General features: G+C 44.1%; 1 protein-coding gene across 1 annotated transcript in view; it reads left to right on the top strand.

The window, feature by feature from the left end:
- Nucleotides 1–14,978, top strand: part of TNFAIP8L3 (TNF alpha induced protein 8 like 3) — a 40,220-nt gene extending 25,242 nt beyond the window's left edge. Inside the window, exon 2 of the mRNA XM_082648829.1 lies at nucleotides 13,453–14,978. Coding sequence (XP_082504955.1) covers nucleotides 13,453–14,015 — 563 coding nt within the window. The 3' untranslated portion in view covers nucleotides 14,016–14,978. The remainder of the gene's footprint in view (nucleotides 1–13,452) is intronic.
- Nucleotides 14,979–21,117: the final 6,139 nt, after the last annotated feature.

Here is a 21,117-nt window from a genome sequence, read left to right as displayed (position 1 = left end):
GATGATTGCTCTTCTACTGCAGTGAGACAAAAATATCTCTCAGATCTCCATAATTAACCTGTTGAGTTGGAGATGATTCACCCTGCCCCCCCCCCCCGCCCCCCCAGTGACTTCTCAAGTATCTGCTTCAGTTAGCTCTGGTAAGTAAAATTATCACTCATTCACTTTTCAGAGCTAGCTGTAAAATCAATATGAAAAACAAAACCACCACGCAACTCTGTTCAAATATATAGAATGCCCTCTAAAGATGAGAGCTACATCTACCTTCACGTTTTGATGAATAGGTAGTATTGTTCTATCACATCATAAGACTGGCTTTTTTTGTATTTAAGAAAAAAGTTATGAAATGTAAATCTTGTTGCTAGATAGGAATTTTAATTGAGGCATAATTAATGTCTCAAATAAGTGAGAAATCACAGTCATTAGGGAGCCAGGGAAAATCTTCTAAAAGCAGATGCAGGAAGGCAAGGATTGCAGGCTTTGTCTAGATTTGATTTGACTCAACTGCAGCTCTCTTACTAGCCTCGTAGCTTTGAATGAATTACTTAAATCTGCTGTTCCTCAGTTTCCTTATCTATAAAATGGGACTTATTACAGTCTTTCTTTTGCAGACCTCTTGTGAGGATCAAATACATAGTATATACTACCTCAGGTACATAATCTGTGCTCAGTAGTTAACATTATCTCTGACATGATTATTAATTGAACTATGAATCCCTCAGTGCGAATGGATGGGTGGATTGGGGGCATCTACGACAAAATGAGATAATGAGCTGGAAGGTCTTACAGCTGACCCTGCCAACATTTCTTCACTTCACCTGAAACGATGTTATTTCAAGGCCCAGGAAATTTTTTTGAAATGAAAAAAAAGAGTCTTCATCTTGAATGTCATCAAATGCTGGTTTTAAAGTGTAATTACTCAGTGTAAGGTGTCACAATGATCTGAATCTGCTTTCCTATAAGAAACACCCTGGGGCTTACCTGGTGGCGCAGTGGTTGAGAGTCCGCCTGCCGATGCAGGGGACGCGGGTTCGTGCCCCAGTCCGGGAAGATCCCACATGCCGCGGAGTGGCTGGGCCCGTGAGCCATGGCCGCTGAGCCTGCGCGTCCGGAGCCTATGCTCCGCAACGGGAGAGGCCACAACAGTGAGAGCCCGCGTACCGCAAAAAAAAAAAAAAAAAAAAGAAACACCCTGTTTTGTCTACTATTGCATGTCCTTTCTCAGCACCCTAAAACATCCAGTATTAGCTAGGAAATTTCATCATATCTGGTCCCCCCAAAACACTCAAATCCTCACTCCTGACTGCTGGATGAATGAATCTCTAGGACTGAGCAGCCACCCAGGGCAAAGCAAAACTCTGTGCCTGTTCCCAGGCCTGACCCAAAGGCAAGATTTCAGGGGCACCCAAGCCCGAGCTAGAGGCAGGACGACTGGCCACATGAAGGGGAATGCAAAGTGGTGAAGACTGGCTAATGCAACACCCCTCCCCTGCATTTGGCTGTCTCTAGCAATTCAGTCCTTCCTCCTTCCACTCTCCACCCCAATCCTACTGTACCCAAGCCTGCCTCTCACTTCCTATCCTCATTTTAAAAGAATCCATTTTCTTGGTGGGGAAGGAGGGGCGATTTGGTGGTGGGCCACGAAGGGGAGAGAGAAGCCCTAGGAGGGCTATTGTGTGATTGACTAACTTGATCCCCAGCAAGCTTTGAACAGAGAGTACATTTTAACCACTGAAGTAGGAATTTGCATTTTAAAGGAATAACCTGTTTATCCCTCGGGATCTTTTTATTTTTTAACATCTTTATTGGAGTATAATTGCTTTACAATGGTATGTTTGTTTCTGCTGTATAACAAAGTGAATCAGCTATACATATACATATATCCCCCTATCTCCTCCCTCTTGTGTCTCCCTCCCACCCTACCTATCCCATCCCTCTAGGTGGTCACAAATCACCAAGCTGATCTCCCTCTAGCTAGCTGCTTCCCTCTAGCTAGCTATTTTACATTTGGTAGTGTATATATGTCCATGCCACTCTCTCACTTCATCCCAGCTTACCCTTCCCCCTCCCCGTGTCCTCAAGTCCATCCTCTACATCTGCGTCTTTAATTGGCTAATTATTTAGGGAAACTAGGTCTTTTCACCATCAATTGCTTGATGGATAGGGACATGGTTTGAATGGGGAAATGGGGAGCTCGGGATAGAACATGTTGAGTTGGAGGTGCCTACTGTACAGGCTCATGTGACCATCTCTACCTAGATGCCCCCCCGGAACCCCTCGAACTCAGCGTACTCAGGACTGAAGTCATCTTCCCCACACATGCTCCCAGATGCCTGTTTCAGTTGGTGCTGCCTAATGTTCCCCACCCCACATCTCCCAAGCTAGAAGAAGCACTCAGCATCACCCCTGACGCATCCCTCTCCCCCAAAGTCACACAGTCTGTTCCTTATTGCCTCTCCCCGTCACCCACAGGACAAGCTAAGATCAAAATCACAATATGTCTGTCTTGCTAATTGCTGTGGCTTCCTACTGCCTTGGGGAATATCTCGAAGCAAGTAAAAGTGTGTAAACTCCATATTTCAAATCATCTTATTAGAATTTTTGAAATTTTTATAGCCCATTTCTTGTTTGATCTGACTAGATCAGTACTTTTACCTTATAATTTAGCTGCAGAAAAGCTCTTACGATGAGGAGGATAATCGTCAGCTCTGCCATGTTCTTGCCATTTACTTGTGCTGGCATGATTAGTGTATTGTCTTCAGGCCTCAGTTTTGCTTCTTGCAGGAATCTTTTGAAATCATTGGTCCATTTCATAAGGGTTAGTTTAGTTAGAACTAAATAATATAATCAGTGAGTCTGTTTAACCAAGCACACGCAAACATATGCCAAAAAAAATCAAAACTGCTGAAAGGCAACAAACAAATGAGAGAGACACACTAAAATACTCCCCCATCCCCGGGAAACGGGGATCTTCCCCTCTTTCCTTAGAATGCCACACACCAGTGGGTCCCAAGGTTAGCCTGAATGTTAAATATTAGTAAAGCTTAACCCATCTCATTAGAAAACAAGGAAACAGAAATAAAGGTTCTAATGTTTTCATTTTGCACACGCCCTCAGAGTGCCTGGTGGAAGCTGCTGCCCTTCAAGTCACGGTGACCCACTCACAGGACCCACAAGCTGCTTGCTTCTTATTGCAGGCAGTGGAAATCTGGGGACCTCAGGTCTTCTCAGCATCAGGGGTGAGCCCAAAGGACATGTCCTCAAGGCTCTCTTGGAGGGTGGGGAAGAGACCAAACCTAAGAAAGCCTCAAGGGTGTGCTGGATTAACCCCCAGTCAGAAAAGTCTATTTCCCATCCCTCCTAGGTCATCTAAGTTTTACTGTGATGCCTTTTAAATTATCCCAAAGTACCTTTCTTAAGCCTAGAAAATGCCATCTCATTCAAGTATGACAGGGATTAGACCTAAAAGGCATTTTTCATGAGCTGCCAAGCATTGATCATTTTCTGTGGGGGGAGGGAAGGATCAAGATTTTGCTTGTCTCTAACTCAAAGATCCTACCATCCCTTGACCATTTCACTTCATTGTACCTCCTCCAGTGCCATCTTTTTTCTTTAATACTCCGGCAGTATACAAAGGAAAATGTTCTCCAGTTTGACTCCACTGGGGATGCAACACCTCAGTTAGTCTTTCTGGAAACTGTAACAGTGTTAGGTTTACATTTCAAAAAACTACTTAAGGTTCCTTAATAGTTTTGTCCCCATAGCTACATAGGGACCTAGAACTTAAGCAGAGGCAATGTCTTCTCTAGAAGGTGTTGTATCCTTGTCATGGATATCCCATCCTGCAAACCACCTCACCCCCAGAGCCAACCTCTTCCTTATCATTCATCCAGAGAACCCACCATGAAGCAGGAAGGGAGGGGGGAGGGTATTACTCTCCCCCGGCTCCTGGCCCCTTATTGGCTGTGAAGGATGGAGCTTAAGGGACATGACTGGCCCAATCAGCTTTTCTGGGTGCCTGTGCAGGTGAGCAGAAGGATAGGTGCTCATTGTGAAAGTTCACATTCAAAGTAGTTTGTAAGGCTGCTCCGTCTCAAGGAAGCTTGCTTGAACTTTATTTCCAACAGTTAAGTGTAAGTGATTGAGTGCCAGAAACTTGGACTACCACAAATCACCCTTTGCCCAGGCCTTCCCCTCCCCATGCCCCGGAGACTCCCCTCCCACCTTCCTTGTACTCTGGACCTTCGACTTTGACAGATGGTGCTTATTAAGCACCACAGATTGTTTTTCTCAGGGTACCATCTCCACCCCTAACTTCTACTTAACATTTTTAGCTAACTCTCTTCCTTGCCATTATCCTAAGCCGTTTACAGAAGTGAAGTGATATTGTGTGAGTGCTATTACAGATAACTTTATAATTTTGAAACAGCTATCCATCCTCATATGCTAGTTTTCCACACAGTCCTTAACCAGAGGTAGAGAAGTTACCAAGTCCTGAGAGTAAGGAGAGAAGAGCTGAGTCTATCCCCTAGCCCCTCTCTGCCACAATCCATCCTGGCTTGATGCTCAAAGCTCCTCTCTGGGCTGTAACTGACAGCTGAGAGCCTGTCATCTTTCATAACTATCATTTATATTTCCTGGAATGTATTACTTTGCCCTTACCATGCTGAAGTTCATCTGCCTCTTTTCTGCCCACTCACCCTTGACTTGATAAGATCTTCCTGCTGTTTATCACCACCAGCTTGGCATTTCACCATCCGGGAGAGCTTAGTGTTTTCTAGAAACGTGGAAACATCACCTGTGCTACAGCTGAACATCATTTATAGAAGCTCAGCTCAGACTAGCCCCAGCATTTTTCCATGCAGTGAAGGGCCCACTTAAATTATCTTTTGCTTTCTCTCTTCAAACTAGTTCACTCCCATTGTCACGCCATTTTCCCAACATAGTTCTGGTACTTTTTCTTTCCTTGTAATGTTCCAAGGGTGCTTATTCTCAGAGCACTGACTCCATAATCCTTTCATCTGAGCTCCTCCATCAGATTTGGTTTAAGGAAGCCCCTGTTTTTTCCTACAAGGATGAACTTTGCAGCTTCCTCAGTCTCTTCTCCTTGTGCTAGTTAGGTGAGCTGCATAATAATAGCTGCATAATCACATTTTTATTTCCATTCTCAGAGATTCTAAGCTACTGTAAACAATCCCTTACTTTTCATGGCTGGGAAATGGGAACTTTTGTTCAAAAATGGTTAAGAGAATCATTGCTGGCTAAAAGAGCCTTCTTAAGGCTTGTATGCAAGAAAAAAAGAATAGTTTTTGCCACGACCTATCCTAGATCTTCCCGGTGTTTCCCACAAACAAACATGTGCATGCCAGTTAGGCCTGTTTCCCCAGGTATCCCAACTGCACTCCTGACTTTGGCTTCCAAAGCTCACACTCTTCCTCTCAGCCCCTAGTGTTTCTCCCTGATGGGTCACCAACATGGTCCCTCTGCAAAACTGCAAAAGGTGGAGACAGAAGGATGGATGGAAGGAAACAAGCCCAAGATTTCCATCTACAAAAAGTCTGCCCCACCCAGCTCTCCCTCAGTGCACACACTCTCCCTTAAATCGTGTGTGCGTGTTGGAAACAGTACTGGCTCTCCAGCCCTCCCCCTGGGAGTTGTCAGAGTTGACCAGATTGGTGTCTTGATGTTATTTCATCAAATAAATAACAAAACTATACAGGTATCTTTACTACAGGACCTCTCAGAGCCTTTAATAAGCTACCTGGTATGGCGCACCATGAAAAGCCAGCCACAATGGGTAGTCATCTACAAACTCATTTAGCTCACCACAAAACTTTCTCCCCTGGAACATCTGATGGGACTAGTATTCTGTAAGATACACATTGGGGCATGCCGTGATCAGTGGGCCCTACCTTTAGCATGTCAGAATCATGCTGAATGTTAGAGAGCTTGTGATTACTGGCCTTACTCCTAAAGATTTTAATACTGACAGTCTGGAGTAAGTGTGGGAATCTACTTGCTTGTTGTTTTTTGTTAAAGCTTCCCTTATAATGTGATGATCTGTAATTCCTCTGCTCTAGCCTCTTGATTGTTGGGCTTCAGAGATTTGATACCTGTGACCCTCCTGAGCCCACACCATAGAAGCTTGTACCTCAAGTCCCTTTGTAGGTAAATAACATGTTCTTTTACAAGAGAAATAGCTGAGAACATATGAGGGAAACCACCCAAGGCCTTTGTGATTGGGGGAAAATTGCTGGCCTGTTTGGATAACTTTAGAAACCACTTCCTGATATTGTAGCCATCCCCACCTATCCACATTGAAGTCTACCTTCAGAGCCCATAGAGCTTCCCCCAGCTGTTCTCACTCATGCCAATTTGGGCTGTTTCACATATTTAAGTATTTTGTTTCATTTGTCTATATCTCTCCTCCCTGCAGGACAATATTCAGAGTAGCACCCAATTAAATATTGGGGGTGGGGAGGACGTCCCCCATAGCACTTCTTACAGAGTTGAACAAATAGTAAATGCTCAATAATTGCAGAGCAACCAAGGGACAAAAGAAACCTTGGCCCAAAAGAGACCCCCCCCAAAAAAGTTAAGATTGACTCTAGAATTTAAAAGTAGAGAAGGGGGCTTCCCTGGTGGCGCAGTGGTTGAGAGTCCGCCTGCCGATGCAGGGGATGCGGGTTCGTGCCCTGGTCCGGGAGGATCCCACATGCCACGGAGTGGCTAGGCCCGTGAGCCATGGCCGCTGAGCCTGCGCGTCCGGAGCCTGTGCTCTGCAACAGGAGAAACCACAACGGTGAGAGGCCCACGTACCGCAAAAAATAAGTGTGGCAACAAGAGTATACAGCTTACCCTGCTGAGATGATAGGATCTTCAATATTAGGTATGTATCATCTTCCTCCCTCTGGAATTTTTCCTTTGTTACTTCCCTGTTCTTCATTTTTTAGGTCAATGATAATATGTATCACTAGTGGCTCAGGAATAGGGTGACCAACTTGTCCCAAGTTGCCTGGACTTTTCCAGTTTTAGCCCTGAAAGTCTACCATGCAGGAAACCCCTCAATCCTGGCAAATCAGGGCAGTTGGTAACTCTACTCAAAAAACACAGTTTTCTGGGGCTTCCCTGACGGTCCAGTGCTCCCACTGCAGGGGGCACAGGTTCAATCCCTGGTCGGGGAACTAAGATCCCGCACGCCTTGCAGTGCGCCAAAAAACAAAAAAACAACAACGAATAAACCAGAGTTTCCTGACCAGATAAAACTGAGAAATGCTTTACCACACTCTACTCACCTGAAGTAGTTTCCTAGAGCTACTGTAACAAATTACCACAAACTCAGTGATTTAAAACAACATAAATTTATCATCTCACAGCTTTGGAGGTCAGACATCCTAAATGAGTTATACAGGTCTGAAACTCATTGTGTCAGCAGGGCTGCATTTTTTCTGAAGGCTCTAGGGGTAATCTGTTCCCTTGCCTTTTTCAGCTTCTAGAGGCTGCCTACGTTCCTTGGCTGGTGGTTCCCTCCTCCATCTTTGAAGCCAGCCATTTTACATCCCTTCGATCCTCTCCTCCCATCACCACATCTCCTTTTCTGACTCTCTCTCCCTCTTTCACTGATAAAGACCCCTGTGATTGCATCAGGCTCACTGGCTAATCCAGGGTGATTTCTCCATCCCCAAATCCTTAACTTTAGTCATGTCTGCAAAGTCTCTTTTACCAGATGAGGTAACACACGCACAGGTTCCAGGACTAGGATGTGGACATCTTTGGGGGCCATGATTCTGCCTACCATACCCACGCCTCTCTGACAGTTGATAAAACACCCTAATCAATTAAAGAAATATTTTTAAAGTCTTAGAAGATTCTGTTTAATGTTGCTTAACCCAGTGTTTTCCAAACTTATTTGATCAAGAAACTTTATTCAGAGAGTACTATGAGAAGTGAAATGAGTCGGTCAGGGAAAGGCAAATACTGTATGACATCACTCGTGGAATCTAAAACATACAGCAACAAACTAGTGAATATAACAAAAAAGAAGCAGACTCACAGATACAGAAAACAGACTAATGGTTACCAGTGGGGAGAGGGAAGAGAGGGGCAAGATAGGGGTAGAGAATTCAGAGGTACAAACTATTATGCAAAGAATAAGCTACAAGGATATATTGTACAACATGGGGAATATAGCCAATATTTTATAATTATAAATGGAGTATAACCTTTAAAAAAAAAAAAAAACCTCTTTACTCCCCTCCCCCACCCCCATCCCCCAAAGAACACCACTTAACATCTCATGGAATGCTGCTGCTCTTACAAAAGAGCAGGACTCAAACTGGTGTGCGCACCACGGAGAGACCAGAGACTTTCCATGCGATGAGCAGATGAGGAGAGTTTTGGGGGAATTGATTTATAAATCCAATTCCTCTTTCTCACTTCAATACTCTTTTCTTATATAAATGTATTTAATTTTTTTTTTTTGGCTGCGTTGGGTCTTCGTTGCTGCGTGTGGGCTTTCTCTAGTTGCGGCGAGCAGGGGCTACTCTTCGTTGCGGTGCGAGGGCTTCTCATTGCGGTGGCTTCTCTTGTTGTGGGGCACACGCTCTAGGCGTGCAGGCTTCAGTAGTTGTGGCACACGGGCTTAGTTGCTCCGTGGCATGTGGGATCTTCCCAGACAAGGACTTGAAGCTGTGTCCCCTGTGTTGGCAGGCGGATTCTTAACCACTGCGCCACCAAGGAAGCCGCAATACTCTTCTAAATTCATCTGTCAGAGCAAAAATCTGAGGTCACAGGGTGGTGAACTTTCCTTCTTTCCACTGTTTCAGTCATGGGGTTCCCACCCATAAGGAATCTTATTGCAACAAATACATTTTCCTGGGTTGGAATACCTGGTCAAACAAAGGGATGATGTGAAGCTTTGGTGTTGGTGATGCCTGTCTTAATCAAAGCACCATAACCTGCCCCTACCCATCTCATTTGGAGGTGCATTTCCATTAAAACTTTATTTTTTATGTTTAGTATTTATCAAAAGTTTAATACTTGTACCCAAAATAATCAGAATGATAACTCACTCCAGAAGGAATTTTTTTAAGGACTGGAGATTTTGATCACTGGAATTGTCTTTTAATTTAAATTTCAATATGTATGGATCCTTTGGTTATAGAGAATTATGACGGATTGATCAAATAAAACATTTTCAAGCATAAAAACAGATATCAAGTTAAAGTTTCTGAATGTCATAGAATAGAGATACAATTTCAAGGAGAAAAAAGAATAATGTAGCAACTCTAATTTTTTTTTAACATCTTTATTGGAGTATAATTGCTTTACAATGGTGTGTTAGTTTCTGCTTTATAACAAAGTGAATCAGCTATACATATACATATATCCCCATATCCCCTCCCTCTTGCATCTCCCTCCCACCCTCCCTATCCCACCCCTCTAGATGGACACAAAGCGCCGAGCTGATCTCCCTGTGCTATGTGGCTGCTTCCCACTAGCTATCTATTTACATTTGGTAGTGTATATATGTCCATACCACTCTCTCACTTCGTCCCAGCTTACCGTTACCCGTTCCCATGTCCTCAAGTCCGTTCTCTACGTCTGCGTCTTTATTCCTGTCCTGCCCCTAGGTTCTTCAGAACCTTTTTTTTTAGATGACATATATATGTGTTAGCATATGGTATTTGTTTTTCTCTTTCTGACTTAATTTCACTCTGTATGAGTCTCTAGGTCCATCCACCTCACCACAAATAACTCAATTTTGTTTCCTTTTATGGCTGAGTAATATTCCATTGTATATATGTGCCACATCTTCTTTATCCATTCATCTGATGATGGACACTTAGGTTGCTTCCATGTCCTGGCTATTGTAAATAGAGCTGCAGTGAACCTTGTGGTACATGACTCTTCTTGAATTATGGTTTTCTCAGGGTGTATGCCCAATAGTGGGATTGCTGGGTCGTATGGTAGTTCTATTTGTAGTTTTTTAAGGAACCTCCATACTGTTCTCCATAGTGGCTGTATCAATTTACATTCCCACCAACAGTGCAAGAGGGTTCCTTTTCTCCACACCCTCTCCAGCATTTATTGTTTCTAGATTTTTTGATGATGGCCTTTCTGACCGGTGTGAGGTGATACCTCATTGTAGTTTTGATTTGCATTTTTCTAATGATTAGTGATGTTGAGCATCCTTTCATGTGTTTGCTGGCAATCTGTATATCTTCTTTGGAGAAATGTCTATTTAGGTTTTCTGCCCATTATTGGATTGGGTTGTTTGTTTTTTTGACATTGAGCTGCATGAGCTGCTGTAAATTTTGGAGATTAATCCTTTGTCAGTTGCTTCGTTTGCAAATATTTTCTCCCATTCTGAGGGTTGTCTTTTTGTCTTATTTATGGCAGCAGCTCTAATTTTTAAAGGAGAGCTTGCTCCTGTCATTTTAAAACGGACAATAATGGATGTTGTATCACTGCGGTATGTGGTATGTACATTGGACACTTTTAAAAGAATAATTTAACACATTGATTTTAAAGTATCAATATTTATAATATCTAGACATTTAATCTACTTAGAAATTCTAACTATTTAACCATAAGGTGAAAAATACTTGCTGTCAAGTTAAAAAATGTGCAAGGAGGTACTAGCTTTTCAAAATTCTTATGGGGCTGTAACAGCAAAAGGTGTGATGACCACTGCTCTGGAGAAAACTTCTGGGAATGCTGGTGGTGAAAGAGCAGGGTTTGGAATCCGGCTAGCAGGGAAGCCTTGGTTAAAAACACCAGCTTCACCCAGCTCTTAGGGTTAAAGCCATGAAGTGCCTGGCACAGAGCCAGTGCTTCCTCATTCAACAACAGCTGCTGTGGGCCACCAATGCCCTGGGCTTGGGACGTCCAGTGGGGCTTGGTCACAAATCCCTGCTCCCACAGAGCTTACATTCCAGTGGACACACAGTTGATCTGTTGCTTCTGTGTAAATGCGTGTGTGCTGCATTTCCAGAGAACCTCTTCAAATACCTTCTTCTCAAGCAGTTTTTAGGAGTTGTGTCTACAAAGAAATGACTCAATTTTTGATATTCCAGAACAGATCCATCTAGATTCCATTGTTCCCATCAAAATAATCACCTAAGGAGGCATATACTTATTTTGGTGACAGGGCCAAAGCTCAAAGTCTTTAAGTTTCTCCTGTGGAACTGATTTCAAAGCATACAGCACAATCTTTTAAACATCCTTAATGCTGGTAAATATTTGTTTGGGGAGGAGGAATTTGATGTTTTTGGAACAAAGGTTATTTACACAAAGGTCTGGGTGACCATGGTAGATGATCAGACCGGGCAGAAATATTATTTGTCTCAAACTCTGGAAGGGCATAAATCTCACCGTAAGGAAAAGTCAAGAATTACTGTTTATTCCCTTCACACTGAAGCTGAAGGGAAAATCCTGGCTGTATCAGGGTCACTTGCTCCAAAGTTGCTTAAAGAGTCTATGGTCTCAGACTTTTAGGAGAGAGCTTCCTGGGGCTGTGGGAGACCCGTGGTGCCTGCTGCTTTAGTTCTGCTGATCCCACTTTAGTGACCCCACTCAAGGCCATGACCCTGCAGCTTACATCTGGAAGAGGTCCGTTAGCAGAAGTAGCTGTCCTGGAAAGACCCAGGGCCGAGGGAGCAAGGCTGGGGTGGGAGGGAGGGAGTCAGTCCATAGGGGATATGCAGGTGGAGGAAGTGCTGCGGTGTATGTCTGAATTGTGTTTAAGTGTTAACTGAGTCCGTGTCTGCAAGACCTAAGCACCAGGGATTAATAGCATTCCACTGAGGGGATGGGTCTGGGGTGGGCAGAGGGGGTGGGATATGAGTTGGGGAGGGGCCAGACAGGATTGCAAAAGCTAGTATGTGTGGCCACCTGTCTGTCCATGCTGCCTGTCACTTCCATGTTGCCACAGAGCACTGGACAAAAACTCTAGAGATCCTAGAGCCGTCAGTTCTCAAAGGAAAATTTATTCTTCTGCAGTATTATTCTGGCATTTAACTTAACAAACACCATTCCATCCCTGTGCCCAGAACTGAGCTAAGTGCTGTAGGAGATGTTGTCTCTGTCCTCCAGCGACTTGAATGTCCTTGGGAAGATAAGAACGATGCACACACGTACTGCTGACTGTCAAATATCAGTTCCAGCTAACTGGTGACTTCATGGAGTGTTCGATCCAATCTAAGACACCATCGATTATAAGATGCCTTTTATGCTCTTAAGAAAGAAGAAAATGCTGCCAATTAAACTGCAAATGGTTGCTTTCTTATTGCTTAGAATTTTAATTTTATACTTATTGAAAGATCCCTTTTAGACTTACTTGTACATAGTGTTATTTCTTTTAACATATATTGTTCTCATTCGTTCATAAAGTGGAAAGTAACGGGGAAATAAAGTGGCTTTGGTTTTTCTAAGCTTCCTCACATTCAGGGTAGTTCTGTACTCAGCTGAAGCATCTTTGCTTGGAACTGTTGATGTCTGTGTTTCCCACAAAATGTGGTTCTGTGTGCCATCGAGAACATTGGTGAGCAACATTTCTTACAAGAGTACTCATGACTTATTCCAAATCTGTCTCCTATTGTGTAAACTGATGCACACACAGGTAATGCAACCACAGCACAACTACCACCTCGCAACAGTGACTATAAGACACATCCCAATTTCCAAGACATCAAACATGAAAAAAAATACATCTTAGACTCAATGAAATATGAATTCTGAGACTCAGTCAAAAAACACTACCATGGGGCTTCCCTGGTGGCACAGTGGTTGAGAGTCCGCCTGCCGATGCATGGGACACGGGTTCGTGCCCTGGTCCAGGAAGATCCCACATGCTGCGGAGCAGCTGGACCCGTGAGCCACGGCCGCTGAGCCTGCGCGTCCAGAGCCTGTGCTCCACAACGGGAGAGGCCACAACAGTGAGAGGCCCACGTACCGCAAAAAAAAAAAAAAAAAAAAGAAAAGAAAAGAAAAAATACTACCATGATCAACCACCCAGGTCTGTCCTAAGAATGGGGTTGGCATTGGTGCTACGTTCTTATCATTAAGCAATAATTTCCTTCTGTAAATTTGCAAAACTGAATTGTTTCCTGGGCAGTAATCATTGTAGGGAGTTCTTCGTGAGCAAATAGAGTCAAGGAGGCTTTTTGCATGAAGTAAGTCAAAAGCATGAGATTTGGCCCGGACATGAGGAGACCACGTCTAGAGAGGAAAGAGCACAATTTAAAAGGTTCAAGAGGGTAAACAAGCATGTCATGTGGCAAGCACAGTCGAGTAACCGGGCTGGGGGTGGGGTTCCATAAAAGAGTCGTGGGGTATGAAGGCATGAATTTTTGCTGTAAGAACGTAAGTTCAAGTTAGTATGTTTCACTTGTAGAAACATAATAAACAGTTCCAGTATTTCTATAACTTTTATTTCTTTTCTTACCATAGGTCCTGATGTTTTTAGTTCAAAGAACCTTGCCCTTCAAGCCCAGAAGAAGATTCTGAGCAAAATAGCCAGTAAAACTGTGGCCAACATGCTGATTGATGACACCAGCAGCGAGATCTTTGATGAGCTCTATAAAGTCACCAAAGAGCACACACACAACAAGAAGGAAGCCCACAAGATCATGAAAGACTTAATCAAGGTGGCAATCAAAATTGGGATCCTCTACCGGAACAACCAGTTCAGCCAGGAGGAGGTTGTTATCGTGGAGAAGCTCAGGAAGAAACTGAACCAGACGGCCATGACAATCGTCAGCTTCTATGAGGTAGAATACACCTTCGATAGAAATGTGCTCTCCAAGCTCCTACATGAGTGCCAGGACCTGGTGCATGAACTGGTACAGAGACACCTGACACCCCGGAGCCACGGGCGCATCAACCATGTCTTCAACCACTTTGCTGATATGGAGTTCCTCTCCACCCTTTATAGCCTGGATGGAGACTGTAGGCCCAACCTCAAGAGGATTTGTGAAGGAATCAATAAATTGCTAGACGAGAAAGTCCTCTGAATGCCTTCCCTCCTCCTGGACTTGGCTGCATTCATGTTACAGCACCCAGCGTGTTCCAGGTGAGAATCAGGAAAACAAGAAGAAACCCTTGTCAAAGATGCCCGTGTTCTGTCCTGTTCATCCCTCTGATGTTGATGCTAGATTGAGCTCAGGTGTGTTTATCACCTAAGCTCTCTGCTGAGGTCTGTACTTAAAATCTCCTTTGTTTGCAAGCCCAAAGGACATCTCATCTATTCTAAGCAGAAAAGCTGCCCTACTCATCTAGGTGGGCCCAGTTCATCTTGTGGAATGGAAGGAGCCCTGGACCAGGGGTCAGAGGACATGGGTTTGGTTCCCAGCTCCATCAGTTACAATTTTGTCCTCTGGATCCTGGAACCATCATGCCCACCTGCCTACCTCCCAGGGCTGCTGTGAGGATCAAATGAGATTATGTTCATGCTTTTAAAAACTAATAAAAGGTCTAACTAGTTTCTCTTTGGCATGTGGCAGGGATCAACCTGGATCTAGACTATCAAGCAGCAGAGAAAAGAACAATAGTTTCTAATGGGCTGGGTTTGCAATTTGTCTCTAGATGTGCTGTTTCAAACAAAATAAAAATGAATCCAAAGGTGTGAAAAAGTATAGCTGCAAATTGGAAAAGTATTTTTCAAGAGCTATGTTTTTTAGGTCTTAGATGTGCAGGTTTATGGTCCTGCAGAGGGAAACTTTCTGGGGTGGGGAGGGGGAGAGTGGAGAGAGAGTTTCCCACCCATCATGCAGAAGCAGAGAAGAACTATGCTCCCCCTGCCCCTGCAGGACTGGCCTCTCCCCATCTGAGGGGCACCATCCGGGAGGCACAGGGAAGGTTTATGCTGGCATGCACAGGAGAGTTGGGCAGAATGAAGCCCTACCCATCTTTCTTGGTCTTTCACAGTCATTCTGTGCTGTTTTCTCTGGTTTGTTAATAAATTGAAATTACCCTTCAAATAAGAAGTTTTGGAGTTGTGATTCAAAAATCAAATTCCTTGGAGTTAGATACAGTGTTAGGAATAATGGGATTGAAAGGAAGACGACAATGAAGAGTAAGAGCTTTGCACTCAGACCCTAAGGGAAAGTAGCCCCTGGGGTAGAACGTATAGTGTGGAGCCTGTTCCCCTGGTTAGTGGGGAGCTAGTTCATAGACACTGTGACCGCCTTCTCTGAATGTCTCAAATCCTTGCTTTCACACAAAATATTTAATGCCGTATAACGTTGTCTGGAGGACACCACCTTAAGAGATTTGCCCTTCCATCATCACCTCCTGTCCTGTTATGCTTCTCCTGTATCTGATGATAATGCAAAAATACTATATTAGCTCAGCCCCATGGTTCATCCCACCCCATGGCCTCTCTCTAGCAGAGATGGTTGGTGCGAGGGTGTGAAAAGGTGGTCACTGAACCTGCTGTGGCCATTCAGCCCCAACTGGCTCCCATGTCAACATCAGTATAAAGTATCCTGTTAAGTTCTTCAGCTACCAGTATTCAAAATTACTTCACAGGAAGGATGTCCAGCGGGGAATAGGGAATAGTTACGTCAGCCCCTGTCTCCATGTTTGACAAACATGGCCCAGCCCCTTCTCACAGTCCCGAGGACAGAACAGTGATGCCCTGTGCACATCTGGGCTGGGGAGGTCACTGGTCATTTAGGCAGTGCCCGTGGAAGGTACAGGCGACAGGCTCCTCCCTGCCCACCTGCCACCAGGCAGCAAGCAGCCCAGCCGTAGCCGAATTTTCACATACAGAGTCCTCCTCGATGCCTGTGTTGGTGTACTTGTCTGATGAAGGACTGCTTTCTAGTATGATGGATGGTTCTAGAAGCAGGTTCTTTTTTCACTAAGTAGGTGGACCTACCCAGAGAACTCAGCCCTGCCAAAGGAATGGGTGGAACTGTCTCCTGTCCATCTGAGACACAGCAGGGAAGAAGGCAGGATCCCCAGCCAAAGAGGACTGCAGGTTCTCCTCTCTCCACAGGTCACGGCACAGTGGGAGGTTCTGAGCCTCAAGCCACTGAAGGAATGGGGTGCAATGACGATGTGGACCAAAACGTTCTACCACCTTAGGCTTCTCCACTGAGGCAGCCAAAGGGCGCTCTACCACGAGGCCAGCCAGGTGTGTCTCCATCTTATCAACAGTAGCCAAGGGAACCTGGGTTACCCAGGCACAAGTAACCCACCACGCCTCTAAAAAGTCAACACCTATCCCGTGTATGCCTTTCAAATATACCGCTGGCATGTAAATTCATGTGATGATTGAGTTTCATGGGCCAACAGAAAAGCTTACAAATTTCAAATATTTTACATAACAATCTAGTGGCCAAGGAATCTCATTATTGGTTTATCCTGAAGACTCTAACCACGTCACTTAGTGCCCCTAAAAAGCTGTTTTGGTTGAAAACAATGTGACAGAGGCCAGCAGATGCTTATAAAAATAAGACTCTGTAGACATACATTTGTGCTTGGAACTCTGTACTAAATTTTCGATAGTGAAAACCCACAAAAGCAAAGTTACAATATCTACATGTAGGTGGCACCTTAAAGAAAACCGATTTCAAAAGAAGCAACAGTACTGAAACACTCACTTGCTCAAGCCCCACGCAAACTTCAGAGAGCAATGCCTGGCTCAGCAACCCAAGGGCAGAGACAGGACCCATTCTTTAAGGGTTGTGGGGGTGGCAGGAGCAGTTTCATCTGGAAACATCACTGAGTCTTCCACCATCCCTGAGCACTCAGCTCTGTCCCCAGGGGAGGACACCACCCCTGGTTGTGTCCTTCTTTGTGTGTCTGAACCCTACAGAAACACATTCCCTGCTGGCTGTGCCTGCCATGTGTCTGTTATCACTCTTCTTCCCTGTGTTTGCATTTGTGAGTCTTGACACCCTCAGCAACTCCAGGTCTCTGCTCAGTGACAAATCTAAATGAAAAGACTTCATCATCTGTACTTCTCCAAACTCCCATCTCACCCATCTGCACATTTTTCAGCAGCAAATCAGTACATTCATTGGCTGCTCCAATGAACTTCTTGTATCCATTTATATAAAAAAAGAAATGAGCTCAAATCAGGCCTATGCACCCTCTGCCCCAATATTTTGGGGACTTTTAAAAAAAAATTCAACATGGTCCCAGATGTCAAGAGCAAAACCAATCAGTGAAAATTCTAGATCAGCCAACTCTGGCTGCAAAGACATTGCATTAGCAGGAACTGTCCAGGAATGGAATGGGATATTGACAATAGAGTTATGAATCAGATGGCCTTTGAAGAAAGGGTTTCCAGGGCCCTGCCAACTCAGGACGGTGTGGTCAGTGGGTTTCCTTTGTTTAGTGTGATCCTGCTATTGGGCCACAGCTCAAACCAGGCCACCTCTTGCTCTTTCCTTAGAGGGAGGCCTTGCTTGATAGGGGAAAGACTCTTCTACAATCCTGTTCCTCAAAATGGCATCTGGAAATCCCTGAAAGTTCTGGGGGAGCAGGGGTGAGTGGGTTAAAGTCCATGAGTTCTAAATGGAGTTTTTAAATTTTTGTTTCATTCTGACAACTTAAAAAAAAAAAATCAAAATCAGGGACTTCCCTGGTAGTCCAGCAGTTAAGACTCTGCGCTCCCAATGCAGGGGGCCCGGGTTTGATCCCTGGTCAGGGAACTAGACCCCGCATGCCACTACTAAAGATCCCACACACTGCAACAAAGATCCTGCATGCAGCAAAGAGGATCCCACGTGCCGCAACTAAGACCCGGCGCAACCAAATAAATAAATAAATATTTTTTAAAAAAAATCAAAATCAGCCTCAGTACTTTCTGAGTCACATAGGGATGACTACCTTATAGCCACGTGGTGCCATCCGTCTTCAGGGTCCGAGTTTCTCTTTGTGTTTACAGTGTTGTTCATGCTGATTGATCAAGTGAAAGAAGAGAACTTAACTTAATGCATTTCTCTAACTACCTGGGCATCCCCTAGGGGTCTGCAGGCATAGCTTGGGCATCCATGAGTTCTTCATTTTGAGAAATGTTGCTACAACATATGAAAGTATAGGCTTGCAGAGAATGAATGAGTGTTACCCTGCCCCTGACGGTGACTCATTTTTGGGGGCTCAAAGGTTGAGGGGTGAACCTGTGTCTGGGGGACACATAGGCCTTCTACGGAAAGAGGTGGGATCCCACATGTCCCGCCTTCCCTTTGAAAACTGGCCAGAAAAAGCTACCATAAGTAATCAAAGAATTGACCAACCCATCCTGGCAATTCTGATAATAAATCTCAAAGCACAAGAGAGGCCATCGCTGGACACACCAGACACTGCTCCTCCCAAGGAAGGGAAGAGTGGAGAAACCTTGCAAAACCTCCTTGTGAAGAAAAGTCACCTGCACCTGCTCATACTCTCCCAATCCAGCAGCACCTGTTGGAGTGCAGAGGCCCAGGTATCAGTTTTGTGGTCCCAGGATCCTAGGAGCTTATTTCTTATCTGAACTTAAGGCATGTGACACTCAGAATTCCTCCCAGTGTCAGAAGAAGGAGTGGTCAGCCAGAGCAAGCTCTCTTTCACACCTTACCTCCAGCACTGGTATATTCTCATTATAGTGGTATAGTGGTATATTTATATATTCCTCAGTGACACTACTAACCTGTCCTTTCCCTACCTTGTCATTTCTATGCTGAGCTGGGGCAGGTCTCTACAGAGGAGAGGTCTGGCCACTCACCCAGGAAGCTGGAGCTTGGGCAGCCAGTGTCCCCCAGGCTGTGGTATAGAGCTCCTCTTGCTGACTCTAAGGCCTTTCTGGACCAGCTCCTGGGACAAGGGAGTCTGGGGTTTGGCTCCGCCTTAAGGAGGAGCTGGGTGGGAGCCAGAGCTTGGCACAGAGCAAGTGCGGAGGCTAGCAAGGAAGCCGCAATTAGCCTACTTTATGGAGGGAGAGAGCACTCTTCCAGCCTCTCTCACTTGTGAAAGAAGAGCTTGTGGGCTGGTCCCTGGTGGGTAATTGGGGTCCTTCCACCTATCAGAGCAGCAGCTTCCCTGCTGAGACGGTCATACTTCCTCAGTGATAGGATGGGGCTACCCCTGCTCTGTGATTCAGAAACATTTACAACTTGATTTTAGAAACAGGTTGTTGAGTTTGGGTTTGGGGAGACCAGGGAGATGAGTATTTTGGGTTTTATTTTCTTTTCAGCTTTCATAAGCAGCAGAAGGTATAGAATATGAAACAAGCCATGAGTCAGGAGGTTTAGTCTCAGCTTGCCCAATACCTGGTGATTTCCTTATATCAATACTTCACTTCTCTGGGCCTCAGTTTCCTCAACCGTAAAAACAGAGAGTTGCACAAGGTCTCTAAGAATCCCTCCAGTCCCAAAATTTCACATTCCGAGTATTGTAAGAGGGAAGAAGCTCTGCGCATTTCTATATTGTATGTTTCTTAGAAGTGAAGCTGTTCATTATTTAAACGAAGCAATACTTCCAAATGGACTGAGAAATGACACCTCAATGATTCCCTTCTTCCAAATGGACTGAGAAATGACACCTCAATGATTCCCTTCAAGATCTTTGAGCATAGAAAGTAAAAACAAAAATGAAAACAGACAAACAAAAAACCTAGGAATAAACCTAACCAAGGAGGCAAAAGACCTATATGCTGAAAACTATAAAACACTGATAAAGAAAATTCAAGACAACTAACACAATATTGTAAATCAATTATACTCCAATAAAAATTTGAAAAAGAAAGGGGGTCTTCCCTGGTGCCGCGGTGGATGAGAATCCGCCTGCCAATTCAGCAGACATGGGTTCCATCCCTGGTCCGGGAAGATCCCACATGCCACGGAGCAACTAAGCCCATGAGCCACAACTACTGAGCCTGTGCTCTAGAGCCCGTGAGCCACAACTACCGACCCCGTGTGCTGCAACTACTGAAGGCCACGTGCCTAGAGTCCATGCTCCACAACAAGAGAAGCCACTGCAATGAGAAGTCCACGCACCGCAATGAAGAGTAGTCCCCACTCACCACAACTAGAGAAAGCCCGTGCGCAGCAATGAAGACCCAACACAGCCAAAAATAAATAAATAAATTAAATAAATTTATTAAAAAAAAGAAAACCAAGAAATAAAAAAATTAATTTAAAAAAAGAAAGAAAATTGAAGACAATTCAAAGAAATGGAAAGATATTCCATGCTCTTGGATTGGAAGAATTAATATTGTTTAAAAGGCCATACTACCAAAAGCAATCTACAAAGTTAATGCAATTCCTATCAAAATACCCATAACATTTTTCACAGAACTAGAATAAATAATCCTGAAATTTATATAGAACCACAAAGGCCCAGAATTGCCAAAGCAATCCTGAGGAAAAAGAACAAAGCTGGAGGCCTACCCCTTCCAGACATCAGACTATACTACAAAGCTATAGTAATCAAAACAGTGTGGTACTGGCATAAAAACAGACATATAGTTCAATGGAATAAAATAGAGAACCCAGAAATAAACCCACATACCTACGGTCAATTAATCTATGACAAAGGAGAGAAGAATATACAATGGAGAAAAGACAGTCTCTTCAACAAGTGGTGTTGGGAAAACTGGACAGCTACGTGTAAATCAATGAAATTAGAACACTCCCTCAAGCTATATACAAAAATAAACTCAAAATGGTCAACTATAAGACATGACACTATAAAACTCCTAGAAGAGAACATAAGCAAAACATTCTCTGACATAAATTGTAGCAATATTTTCTTAGATCAGTCTCCCAAGGCAAAAGAAATAAAAGCAAAAATAAACAAGTGGGACATAATTAAACTTACAAGCTTTTGCACAGCAAAGGAAACCTTCAACAAAATGAAAACACGACCTACAGAATAGGAGAAAATATCTGCAAATGATGAGGCCAACTAGGGGTTAATGGACCTAGAGAATATTATGCTTAGTGAAATAAGTCAGACAGAGAAAGACAAATACTATATGATACCACTCAAATGTGGAATCTAAAAAATAATACAGGGCTTCCCTGGTGGCACAGTGGTTAAGGATCCACCTGCCAATGCAGGGGACATGGGTTCAAGCCCTGGTCCGGGAAGATCCCATATGCCACGGAGCAACTAAGCCCATGC

Source organism: Grampus griseus, assembly GCF_964374135.1.
Source record: "Grampus griseus genome assembly, chromosome: 2".
Taxonomy (NCBI): Eukaryota; Metazoa; Chordata; class Mammalia; order Artiodactyla; family Delphinidae; genus Grampus; species Grampus griseus.
Note: the sequence above shows the minus strand (reverse complement) of the source record. Positions and strands in the feature narration are given on the sequence as shown.